The 13,629-nt window shown below is 30.5% G+C and overlaps 1 protein-coding gene across 1 annotated transcript; it reads right to left on the reverse strand.

Moving 5' to 3' along the window:
• Positions 1–8,546: 8,546 nt before the first annotated feature.
• On the reverse strand, positions 8,547–11,506 carry LOC121115766 (uncharacterized). Its single transcript, XM_040709899.2, has 5 exons — positions 10,361–11,506; positions 9,572–10,285; positions 9,321–9,510; positions 8,953–9,265; positions 8,547–8,888 (listed from the first exon to the last, which is right to left on the reverse strand). The coding sequence occupies exons 1-5, from the start codon at positions 10,385–10,387 to the stop codon at positions 8,744–8,746; spliced, it is 1,389 nt and encodes a 462-aa protein (XP_040565833.1). The 5' UTR covers positions 10,388–11,506; the 3' UTR covers positions 8,547–8,743.
• Between the last annotated feature and the right edge of the window lie 2,123 nt (positions 11,507–13,629).

Here is a 13,629-nt window from a genome sequence, read left to right on the forward strand (position 1 = left end):
TAATGTTTACAAATAAATATATATATATAATACCTTAAGATAAAATATCTAATGGGACATGTATCTTGCTTGTTTAAAAGTATTTATGAAGAGTATGGCGCACTTCCCTTTGGAAACATTTTGTTTCCAAATCAGGCATTTTAAACTTTTAAGAATGTGTGAGAACTGCAATGTGCCGATGGGATATTGATTGGAAAACGTGAGACTTGAGAACTTTGGTTATATACTTATTATATAAATTAATTTGATAAGTGTGCACTCCTGGTCATTCATAAAAACATTTACTCTTTCTTCCTGCAATCTAAAAGGATGTTCCATTTATATAAAATGGGCATTTTATTATGTAACCATGATATAATATTTGAGTATTTAGTGGGATAGTATAATTTAATTTAGTAAAGTACCTGTCATTATTATTATTATTATTTTAATCTTGCTAATTGTCATGAAAAAGTCTTTAAAAAGTAATATTCATTCAATTTAACAGACCTTCAGTCAGTAAAAAATATTGTATCGATGTTTGAATATCAACAAATATATCATATACAAATTTTTTGATCAATGAAACAATAATATAATCATATTAATAAAAGCCTGGAAGAATTTTGCATGTAGTATAGAACACGTAAACAGGGTGCACGCTAAATTGTACATATTTTTGATCTCAGAAATAGCAATGTAATCATATTACTGAATTCTTGAAGGCGTTTTGCATGTAGCATCCAGCGTTTACACAGGGGACATGGTATTTAGTGCTCTCTGATCATATATCATATATATATTGATTCTCTAAAAAATAACAATGTGCTTATATTAATGAAATTTCGTATGCGTTTTGCATTTAGTATCGAGCTTGAGTAACTGAGGCTCAGCCAGGTAGCGACATAAAGATTTAAAATCTACCTGGCTCTTCAGTCATAACGCCATCTTAATTTTTTTTCACAAACTATGATTATTATTCTTGAGGAGAGAACATATATTCTCTATGTATTGAGTAACTACGTGTGAGTGTGCTAGATAAAAACTGAAAGTAACACCAATTATTTCTTGGGGAGTTATCTTCTATATTATTAAAGCAAAATTTGTATGTTTGACGACGCCTAATAACTCTGGGTAATGTCGAGTATTACCTCTCGTAGATTATAAATGCGGCATTTCAGTACATCAAAATGAGATAATAACATCAATCTATAGCTAATTGGTAATTAAAATGAAAAGTAATGATACGTGCAAATCGTAACTTGTAAAATCCACTTGTACAAGTTACAACTTGCACAAAACAAATATTTACTCATTAAATGTTGAAAGAACAATTGGGAACGATTGAGCTAAACACATATATGTACCTTGTACATAGATAATATGGTGGTATGTATTTCACGAATCTTATACACGTCCAACATAAACCTTAATATTATGGAGTCATAACACATAAAATCATACGAGATCAACTACCAACCATGAGTCTGTCTCTACCATCTCTCTCATGAAGTCGTAATACATTTTAATAATCAACTCTCCATAAATTTCTACAAGGTGATCCTTTAATAACGTTATTTCTTACCCAATCTTATTCAACATCGATCCATCGTTCTATATACATTTCAAACCCCATTGGTTTTTTATAACACTTTTTGTTGCCAAAAGATGGGCTCCTTATATGGACTCGCCACGCAATCAAATCATTAACATAATTACTAACAAGAACTCTAAGATATGTTCATATATATATATTAACCTGCCCCGTTTTCGAGTCAGAATATGAACAAAGACGTTTTCAGCTGGAGAGTATAAAAAAACTGACTTTGGTAATGTTAAAGGCCCTTCAAGCTATTTTTGGTGTAGTAAAGACAATATTTTATTTAAAAAAATGGGATTTTCGGGTCACCATTGGCCATAATCCTGAATTATCAAACGTACCGTAGGATAATGAGCACATCATAAACCCCTTAAATAATTTAAAACAAGACCCATAATATTTTACAAATAAATAAAATACTAAAAAACATAACCCAAAAGATCATTTTTGAGACGTAACGAAAGGCTTAAAAATTATAAACTACGACATATAAATACCATTTTTTCAAATTTTTCAAATTTAAAAACTTTTAACAAGCCAAAAGGACCTGAAAGACCTCAAACAAATTAATACTTCAATTATTAAATTCTTTGAAAAAAAAATTCCAAAATCTATTAAATTATTACCCCTATTTTTGCCTTTAATAATTTTTCATCCGGATCAAATAAATTCGAGTAAATAGAAAGAATATCTTAATTTTCTGGGAGGGGGCTACATCCCCTACGGACGTCCCTCATTGGTCAGTGATTCCTAAACTTTTAACACTGCGGAGCCACTAGGCCTTGCCTTTTTTCTGGAAGTATCTATTTTTGGCCAAATACTTGATTTTTTTTTTTTTTTATATTTTTGGTGTGGCCTATTTTTTTTTTTTTTTTTTTTTGTAAAAAACAATTTTTTGGGAATAGCAGACGACTTTCTTTTTAATGACCCTTTGTATAAAAAAAACGGGGCAGTCTAATGGACAATTTACACAACTGAATCACCACTTGAACGAATAACCAGAAATTCTCAAACCCTTTTTTTTTAATTTGGATTTTTTTTCAAGTTGAAGAAAAGAATAAAAAATAAAAAATTAATCATTACATTGTAGGTATTATTATGATTATTATTATTTCTGTACTACTTTTCCCCTGTGGTCAGGACTTTAACTAGGGTTATTAGTCTACATATTATATATATAATAAATTATAACTCAACGCAGAGAGGGAAACTAAAAATAATCTTTTTCAAAGAAAAGTGTATGTTGAAAAAAATTACTCAAAAGAGTATAAAATAATTTATATTTTCTTCTTTTCTATTTTGATCTACAAAATCTATTATCCTTACATATATAGGTAGAGGTGTATTCTAATACAAGTAACATGATAATTTACATTGATTCTTCTTCTTTTTCAGCTGTTGAATTTTGCCTCCTTTAAGTTTTGTTGTAGTATTATATACTGAGATCGAATTATATTTTTACGGCAATTAATTCGTACACTATATTAGTATCTTTATTGTATTGAGACATGAGTTGATATCAAAATATTTTCCGATCCGATATTTTACAAATGATTAGATAACCCGTATTCCTGAAAGCCATTTTGTTTGTCACAATGTGTTTTCTAATGATTTACTTGATCGAAAAGGCTGACTCGTGAGAGACAAATTTATTTGAATAAAACATAATAGGTAAAGTAGCAGGAAGTTTTTATTTTTCAATGGATGGCGTTAGTAATGGTTATATCATATTGTATATGTTCAATTGACTTACTCTACAATGCACTTCAGATAAATTCTCCTCATCTTAAATCAACATTCAAGTTAGTTCTTAATCATTTCTCAAATCAAATGACTTCAAGGTCTTTTTTTTCTTTTTTTTTTCAGATTTTAAATCTTGTACTGATCTTTGTTAAAAATAGATAAAATTAAATAGAATTTGTCTTGAATATTAATGAGGTTTGATGCAGATTACAAATTAATTTAATCAATAGGTTGCTACTCCTATTTTGTTCAATGCAATCAAGTAAAATAGTTTAATCCACTTTCATGGCCACAGATGAAATACCTAAAATGAAGTATGTGAATAAATTTGATCAGAAAACCTCTTAAAGTATTTGTTATAATAAAGCCGTTTATTTTCTGTATTAAATTCATAATTGTATTAATTAATAGGGGGGAAACAAAAAGATTAAAGCAGTAAGTCCTAAAGTTAAGAGTATTTGATTAATACTCTTGGGTAATTCAAAACTGATGAATAGTTTGCTTCTGAAAAATACGAATATACTTGAACTACTGCGATATAGAACAACATGTTCATGGTCTTTTTGGAAGAGTAACTAAAGAATAAATTCAAAACAATTAGTAAATTGACACAAATTAATATATATTATGGATTTCAGGGACAAGTACAATGGGGAGAAACACCCTTTATTTAGCATAAAATGACTTTGCAATGTATTTTGTTTTCAGCTGTCGATTTTTCTACTTTTTTTCCCCCGAAACATTGTTCTGAACATAGTAAGTAGGAAATAGTTGGAAAGAGTTGACTAACTTCCAAATGGGTTTAGGCCTTTTTTCTATTTCTTATTGCAAAAAAGGTAGTGAGATACATTAAAGGTAACTATGTGACCAATAACCAACTTCCATGATGTCTAGCTAGTTCATGTATTGTATGATTATACAGTTTATTGTGTCAACAACTTTGTTCTGGACAAAAGAAATTGTACAAATAGTTCACCTTTTTTATTAGACAGAGATTGCTTAATAAACTTTCCATATTTAACAATATTTTAGTCAATGTCTTTTGTTTTATCGTCCATTATTTGCAGGAAAGGAAATGCAGACGGTAAGGAATGTCTCCATGGGCCCGACTAGATACGTAGGCAATCTGTTGATAAAGTTGAAGGCTAAAGTAATTAACTTGCTAAGAATCTAAGACATCCCTCGCTATACAAAGTACTTAGTTAAATTTATATACGGAATCTCGTTGTATAAAGTACTAGTGAATTGATTAACAACTTTCTTCGTAAAAACAAATTCACAATCCTTCAAGCAATGGTGATCAAACTAATCAAGAGTCATTTTTTAGAAGTTTGAGGCACGTTACAAGACATTGAGTCAAAGTTCAAGTTGAATTAGCTTCAATTAATTTCCATTCGAATCCGAATTGAGTTTTAAGTTGTAATTTCGTCACGATACTTAAGGGTAACTTGAGTCAAACGTGTTGTTAGTACGAGTCCCCTGCTCTGTTTCGGAGTATCAAAATTAAACGATGACGTAACACAAAGTCTAATAAAGTCAGACCTTGTCAATATATGTAAGTGTACTAGAGGGAGTAATCTGCATTTGTCAGAGTTATCAAGTACCAATTAACTTTTCTTTAAAAATGTACATATATAACCCTTTTTTTATTGAATAAGATGTTCTGGGCTGTAGCTACACCTCATATTAAATCACATTCATTATTTGTTTTTATTTTTGAATATTTGGCCCATCAAATCTTGCAAGAATTAATTTTCCCAAATTTGAATGTGGATAACAGTTATAATCATCAACAAATTATACGTTCACTTCTATCTATAAAATATTCTTATTAAATATTTAGATGTGCTGTAAATTGGAGTTAGTTAGAGTAGACTAAATTGATTCTGAATATAAAAGAATGAGAAATTGATAGAGTTAATTTGAAAGACCATATCGGGGCCCATAAAAGTCTTATAAATCAAATAAATGTTCCAAGTAATAGTTCAAAATTTTTGGTATTGTAACTTATTCCACAAATTTGAATGCAAAGCTAAAAATTGAATCAAATATGTTTATGAAATATTGGGCTGTTTGTATATATAATTAACAAAAATATATGGGGATTTTTCTATCTTCTTGATTTTTGTTCAAAATTATTGGTATATTGATGCACCAAATATGTACTTCCCATTTATTTTTCTAATCTAAAGCACTGAGCTTAACCTAGATATGTTTGTCAAAATGTATCTTCCACAGTCAGAGAGAGAGAGACAAGCAAACTTTGCTTAGTTCTAATATATTAATCCCCTGATAATAAGGATCTTCTGTAAATACCAAGGATTATAATTACTAAGGAGGAAACATTGCTGTAACCTCAACTTTTTAACTGATTTGAGCTCCCTTGTTTAAAAACAAACAAAAAATTAGCCTTCATAAGTTATTACTTATGCCAAATCATAATCAATTAAAAAAAGTTAATAATATTCATTTTATAAATTGTTTTTTATCTATTTTTTCTATTAGGAAAAACTTGAATTAAATCAGACAAGATATATAATTTTCTTAAAGTATTATTAATATAGTAAGAAACTGCTGCCGATAATTATTTTTGCCGGTATTTTTTGTAACTGAGTAGTGTTGCCCATAGCTGAAGTCCTTATAAAAGTAAATAGCGTATAAACTTTAACTTAGACTTCAAAAGCACTCAAATAAGATCGTAAGTAAAGGAGTCAAAAATAATCTATGACAATATTTGAAAGAATTGAGACCTAATTTATTAAGACTACTTGGTCACTATCCTGTCGATACATAATATGAGACAACTCACTTTGGGGCACCTAAAAGTTTATGAGTAACATATTTACAAGCATCCCAATAAATATGTGTTATTTTTTACGCTACATTCACCATCTTGTGTATATAAAATTCAAATTTTATTATAGTATTTAGTAATAAAAATAAGAAATGGATGGTGATTCTTAGAGAAAGAAAAATACTTTATGTATTTAGATTTCACCAAAAGATTCCTAGATTACATGGATTAAATGTAAGACTATAATATTTACTAATACTTAATTAGTGCAACTCCATCTAACCAATAAAAAGAACATTAAAATAATGAATGAGTATTTAGAAAATTCTTCTCTAACCTAACCTAATCCACAATACATATTTCATACAAGACCATTTCATAGTCCAGTGATTTCCAAATTTTGTGTTGTGAGACATTGTATAGAAAGACATCAATGTAGTCAGTAATTGAGAATTCTACACACGAAATTAAATCCATAATTTCTTTAAAAAATTATATTTATTTATCATTTTAGGCAATCTGGAACATAATAATATCTATACCCATAATCAAGTAAATAAAATTGTAGTAATCCTCGTAAAAAATAGTAATATTTGAAACAATAAAATGTGAACGTTAAAATGAAAGCCCTTCACTTATTTTTTTTCATGAATCGATCATTTTTTTCCCCCGTTCATCGTGCATTCATTCAAAAAGTAACGAACAGCGTGAACGCAGTTCATTTTTCTGTCCACTATCCAAGCCTGGAATAACAAAATATTTCTTCCAAAAAATTAAAACGCCAAAAATCAGGTGGTAGTTAGCCAAATAATGCAATCACATCAATTGATATCTATCTCTTAATTTTTCCCAGAATATAATTGTTATTTTGTTTATCCACAAGTTTTGAATGAATTCAATATATATGTCACAGTAGAGATTGAATCGTTGATTTTCCTAGTAGAGAACATAATCGTAATGGGTCCTAGGACAGATTATGATCATGATTTCTACTAGGAGAATCAATAATTCTACAAGTAGAGATTACAATCCTATTGTCTCCTAGATCAAATTACAATTTTACTGAGGGAGATAGTAGCATTGAATATCCTTTTCAGAGCAAACCTCCCACAGAGTGATCAAAATTCAGCCTGTTTTCTTTATATACATTATACAGGTTGTTCAAATCAAATGGGCGCATTTTCCAAAAATCTTTAAATTGTCACTGAAGCTATAATTTTCGGCGGATTTACTTGAAAAGTATTTTGAATTGTGCATGTGAATTTTGAAAAAGAGCCTGTTTGATGTAACTGCCACCAGCACTAAACAAGGCCTGGATCTGGGACTAGAAGGAGAAGCAAGTGTTGACAAGGTAGTTCTTTGGGATGTTGGTAATTGTTTCCTTGATGGAGGCAATTAGATAATCCTTGTTAGCATGATCTGTTCGATTTGTTTAAGATTCAACGTAGCCTCATACAAAATCCTTCATCCGATTCAAATTCATAAAAACCATATTTATTTCCCAATGAAGTCTAGCAGTGCTCACTCAGCCACTTCAGTGACCTGTTTGAGACATGACAAGGTTCTGAGTCTTTTTACCATATCCAAGGTTGATCTCCGGTCACATATGAGACATCCCGATTTGTAACATCATTAATATTAAGAATATTCGTAGAATCCTACAAAGATGTATAGAAAACAAAATGACAATAAATCCATTCAAATTAGCATTTCCAAAACCTAAATCAAAATATTGTGGTTATATTTTATCCAAGGAGAGTATTGAAGCGGATCCTAGTAAATTGAATACTATTAAAGATTTTACTGAGACATCAACTAGAATGAAATTGAGAAGTTTTTTAGGACTATTGAATCAATTGGGACAGTTCTCACCAAGAATTAATTAATTTATAGGTTCACTTAGAGAGCTTGTGGGATCAAGAGTAGAATATGTGTGGACTAAAAATCATTATTTGGCAATGAAGGAAATTAAAGAAGTTTTAACTTCACCACCAACATTAGCACAGTTCGATCCAAGATTAGAAAACCAAACTTGAAACTGATGCATCGAGAATAAATAGATTAGGATATGTGCTATGTCAGCAGCACAAAGAAGAATGGAAATTAATTCAATGTATTTCCCAATTTTTATCAAGTACTAAAACAAGATATAATTTGAATATTTGGCTGTAGTATGGGCCATAAAGAAATGTCACATACATATCTTGAAGACTTTCCTACATTGTAAGCACAATGATATTTGCATCAATCTTTTAAACTAAGGATAGATGGACATTTTTTTAATATTAGATCCTAGAATTCCCTGATTATCCTGATTATGCTGATAAACAAGCACTCTTCATATAGAATCCTAATCCTATTATAATGGAGTGCTATGAAAGTTGTTTTTTTTTTTGTTTTTTTTTTAACAATTTTATTTATCTAATACTGTGAAATACATTTATAAATATATTTTTAGAATAGCAATTAGTGAGATACAGCAACCATGGATGGCTGAATCATTGGTTGGTTTCATTAAGTACGGGACTAAAACAATAAATTTCTAATAACAATAAACTTTGAAAAGAGATAAAAATCAACAATAACAATAGTAGGTAAATTTGAATTTACAAGGAAATAAGGTTCTTCTAAAAGTCATTGACATCTTTTTCCAGATCTTCCGGTTTATAGCACCAATTCTTAAGAATATGCTTCTTAATTACATGTGGATTCCTTTTCGTATTGACGCAAATCTCTTTGGGAACTTTTAGACAATTTTTTTTTGGTACAAGTCTAAAGGGACAGAGAGAAAATACTTAGTTTGTGTTAAAGTGCCTCTATACAAACAGTTTCTTACCTTGGAACAAGTGTGGACTCCATTCGGCAATTTTGCTCTGGTTGCAGATCGCATTCCTCTTCTGGAAGGTTTTGAACCTGAGTTCTCGTTTCTTCGTTGCAGACTTCGTCACCTTTTACCGCTATGCAGTTGTTCGGAATGCAGAAACTTTTGGGGATTTTTCGGCAAGCCGTTTCGGGATGTACCTTCGTCACCCTCTTCTTTTCAAGTGTGCACTTTTGAGTAGGCCATTTCTCACACTTTTCTCGAACAGCAAAGGGGGATGCATCCTCTTGAATGTGCTTATTGTCATCGTGAATATGAAACAATTCCACTAAAAACAGAATATTTGTATTACTCAGACTTTTTACCCAAATCAAAATCCTTACCTGTTACATTTGTGCATCGAACAGTCTCCTCCATTTTGCAATCCGGCTCATCTTGGTTCAACTCATAGGTCTTATACTTAGTCTCGCAATTATCTTCATACTGTGTACTACAAATCTCAGGTCCCTCTATTTCGTCGCCACATTTGCGAACAAGTGGTGTATGGCAAACGTTGACCTTTTCTGAGTGAGGCTGAAAAAAAAAACAGTAACTATGGGGATCAAAGGGGTTTTGTCATGAATGAGGTACTTACGACGGGTTTGAATGTGATGTGACAACTTTTCTTGAAGGTTGTATCACAGCGTTGCTCATTGGATGAGGCATAGTCTGTTATGTAGGTCATGTGACATTTATTCTGATAACTGTGATGACATTTCATTCCTCTATCATAGACAGTTTCGTCAATTTGTACGAGTTTTGGAATGCATCGGATCCCGTTTTCTAATTCTGTACCAGGAATATTATTTCTATCTACAATGAATTTCCTTGTGATATCTTCAACTTTTTCCTCAGTAAGGCCTTTTCGATTCAATGGAACGGTGTCTTGTAGATTTTGAGTATTACTCAAGAATTGAAGGAGTTGTTGACGACTTAAATTGTTATTTTCAAAGAAATCCCCTTGTCGGTCCTCTTCAAGAGCCCGCAGGATTTCATTGTTTTCAACACTTCTCGGAGTCTCTTCAAGGTTGGCTAAAACCTCTTCATAGAGCTCACTCATAAGTGTCTTCTCTTCATCCGGCTGAATTGAAATTGGATCCGCAGAGATGGGCTCATTTCTCAAATCAATAATTTGTTTTTTATCGTCTTCTACAACCACGATTTCCTCTACGATCTCTCCTGCTTCCAACTGATCCAAAATCTCCTGAGGAAGAGAGGATGCATCCAAAGGGATTGTGTCATCTTCAAGGGATAAATTATCTGGTAAATAAGGTGACGTTCCAGAAAGAACGCTCTGAATTGTTAATATCTGGAAGATAAATATTTGAATTAAAGTTGATTTTCTTTGGCTAAAAAATAGCCAAAATTTGTTGAGTTTGCTTACGAGGAGTAAAAGGGTTTTGAGAGCCATTTCCAACTGCCTTAAATGTATAGTGTTTTTTAATATCAAGCGTTTGTTGATTCTTGATAGATTTTTCTTTTGTTTTTTTATATCGTCAATTTAAAGTATCTGTGGAGTTTTTCTTTCTGAGTTGGAACACTTTTCCTGTGGGACTGATTATTTATTTGAGAAATGCTGTTTATTTAAATACCAAAAATTAGAAAACTATAAAAGATTTAATTTATAATTCTCATTTAAAATAATGATAAAGCTAATAAGATATGATAATCATATTCCTACGCTCCTGCTAATTCTATCATTTACGGTTTTAAAGATATTTAGATTAATCTCTACGCTAAGTACGTATTGCACATTTTCCAAATGAAATTTCATTACATCCACTTCATAGAGAGAGAAAGAAAAGAATAATAACATATTAGGGTGCTTCCCTGGAATCCCGTTTTATCTCGGGGTTTTACACCTATAGACAATTCCCAGGAAATCCAGCATTTAATTATTTTGTGAGAGGGAGTCTATTGATGCAGAAGTTGACTTTGAGCCTATGGGTCGGGTTTTTGTATTTAAGAATTATACAACTCAAGCTCAATATGTTCATCACTTATTACTAAAGTTGGTTTTTGCTGTTGTTGCAGGCCAGATCAGGCACTCTATGTGATAATTATAAAATTGAAGAAGATTAAAATTGGGTAGGAGCAACTTACAATAAATAATTTGTCTAAAGAATAAATACTTAAATTTCAACGGATTTGAATGTTCACTAACAGGATCAGGATATTTCACGGGTTCATGTAAATTTAAAACTTGTTTGCACTGATTCACTAAAAGACAATTGAGAGGGGAATGATAAAACCCTACTTCAAATCCGGATTCACAAAATAGAAAATTTTTACAAAAAAAAAATCAAATTTTAATTTATTTTCAAAAAAAACCACAGCTATTCACACAAAAGTCAAAAAGTTTTGTTTTTTTTGGAAAACAAATTCAAAAATGCGATTAAATGTTTTGTAAAAAACTTTCAAATTTTGAAATTTTTAGAAAAATTAGTTTCAAAATATTAAAATTTTGCTATGCTCTATAATTTTCTGGAATGAGTTTTTTTATATTCTTGATTTGGCAAGGCTACAGCCCTTCCAGCCCACCCCTGCAGAGGACCCTGACATTTCCCATTGTTCTGCAATCAATACGAATACATATCATATCATGACTGCCCCCTTGAAAAATACTCTCGCTGAAAGAGAAGCTAAAAATCCTCAAATCGCTGTCAAAAAAAGGATTTCATAAAATTTTTGAACTCATATAGTTAAGCAATTTTGAAACTTTTTTTTTATGTAGGAAACCAGTGTTTGATTAGATGTGTTTTGTTTGTTGTTGTTTTTTTGACAGGGAATCGAGAATATTTTTATATACTTCGGGTATAAGAAAAATCTGAATATAGTCAACGTTTCAATTAAAAAGTAATCGTTTCATCGATCCGGATTTGACTGTATATATATTAGGATATCGAATAAACTTTCAGCAGTCTCGGCAAAGTGATTTCCCTTGCGCTGGGACTCTGAAAGTTGGTGTAGTGTCAACTTGAGTTGAGTCATTAGACTAATTTATTGAATTGATAAATTAGAAACAAAAGAAATATGCCTTTTTGTATATTTATTAATTTAGAATAATTTTACAATTTGTATTGACTGTCAATGTAGCATGGTTTTCTCATTGATGAAAAATGACATCACCAATAGGTTGAGAATAGGCATTTAAAAAGAGGTTTCAAGAGATTGATTCCTAAAGGTGAGAGAGAGGAAAGGGCACAAAATGAGTAGAGTTAGTCTCTTGGCTGAGTAATTATATATTATCAAAATATCTTAGAAGATAAATTAAGATAAGTGAGAGAAATTCATATATAAATAGGATTTTTACGAATAGTGCTTAATAGCTACAACGTTCAGTAGTTGAAATCCTTAAAACTGCTCTAAATTTTCATATAACTACTTAAGAGGATTTTATAAAATCTATTTATAGTTTTTTTAAATTTGGATAAATTAGAAAATAACTTTGTAACAGAAGAAAAAATTATTGGATGCGAAAGAGGGGTAAAAGTCAAACTGATTGCATAAAAATAAGAAATTCACTTTGGTTTTTTTTTTTTAATTTGAAAATCGACTCCCTGTTTGAGTAGTAGAGTGGAACCGGGGCGATAATGGTGTGTCTACCCAGTAGTATTGAAGATTGATTTCAGTTCTCAAATTTCCAAATTTCATATTGTTCTCGGGAAAAGTAGTCTTGATGACAACTTTTCAATATCCTTTCACTTTAAAAAAAACAAACAGAATAAACACTCAAAATCAGTTGACAATTAGCCAATTCTTTCCGACTATAAAATTATTATTCAATAATTAATTGTTGAGAGTTGTTCACAGCTTAACAAGAGTCAATTAAGAGTCAATTCAAATTCAACCCATCAACGTTAAGAATACTGAATAGAAGCAGAAAAAAATTCATGGCTGAAAAAACATAAACTGTTGATTTTTAAAAGGCATTCTTCGACTCATAAGTATTGGCTTTTTAACAAAAATCATACCATTTGTGAGGTCGTTGTTAAAGAATCAGTTTACCCTACATAAACTAAATAATACTTCATATAACCTTTTTAGAAATGTAAGAGTAATTTTTTATAAACAAACTATTCCTATTAACACTTTAGATTCTCCACAATTGCACTTAAAATTGCAAAAACGGATCGTCACAATAGAATAATTCGAAATTGATGGATTCTTCAAATCTATTCAAATTTGGATACAAAGCCTATAATTCACTTAAATATGTCTATGAAATGTTAGGCCCAATGAATAAAGAGAATTGTTCACACATTTGAAGTAAAAAAATATATTGGCATTTTCTCTTTTTCTTAAATTTGTTTAAGATTGTTTTTATGTTGACGGACAAAAAATACTTTTTTTTTTTTTTTTTTTTTTTTTTTTTTTATAGGAATATAAGTCATATATGACAATTTAAAGACACCCTTTATTTCCCGTTTATTTTTGACCTTCTGAACGGAAAAAATCATTAATTGTTGAGGTCTTATACTCCTTTCATTTTATTACTCTTCTTCGCTCTTACAGGCGAATCAAAAAGGTATTATCTAGGTTTCATATAATCTTACCCGCAGGCATTGAAGTTATTCCACAAAAGTTTTGTATTAAGATTTTATCTTGGAGAAATATTTCATGAGGAAAATCAAGTTGAGAGTAAATTTTATT

Source organism: Lepeophtheirus salmonis, chromosome 4 (genome assembly GCF_016086655.4).
Source record: "Lepeophtheirus salmonis chromosome 4, UVic_Lsal_1.4, whole genome shotgun sequence".
NCBI classification, from domain to species: Eukaryota; Metazoa; Arthropoda; class Copepoda; order Siphonostomatoida; family Caligidae; genus Lepeophtheirus; species Lepeophtheirus salmonis.

Bases quoted from the DNA above. Each gene is read 5' to 3' on its own strand.
- LOC121115766 (XM_040709899.2), bottom strand. From the start codon at position 10,387: ATGGCTCTCAAAACCCTTTTACTCCTC. The intron at 10,286-10,360 runs GTAAGCAAACTC...TTTATCTTCCAG, and splicing joins TCAAAACCCTTTTACTCCTC to ATATTAACAATTCAGAGCGT. The intron at 9,266-9,320 runs GTAAGGATTTTG...TTCTGTTTTTAG, and splicing joins TCGATGCACAAATGTAACAG to TGGAATTGTTTCATATTCAC.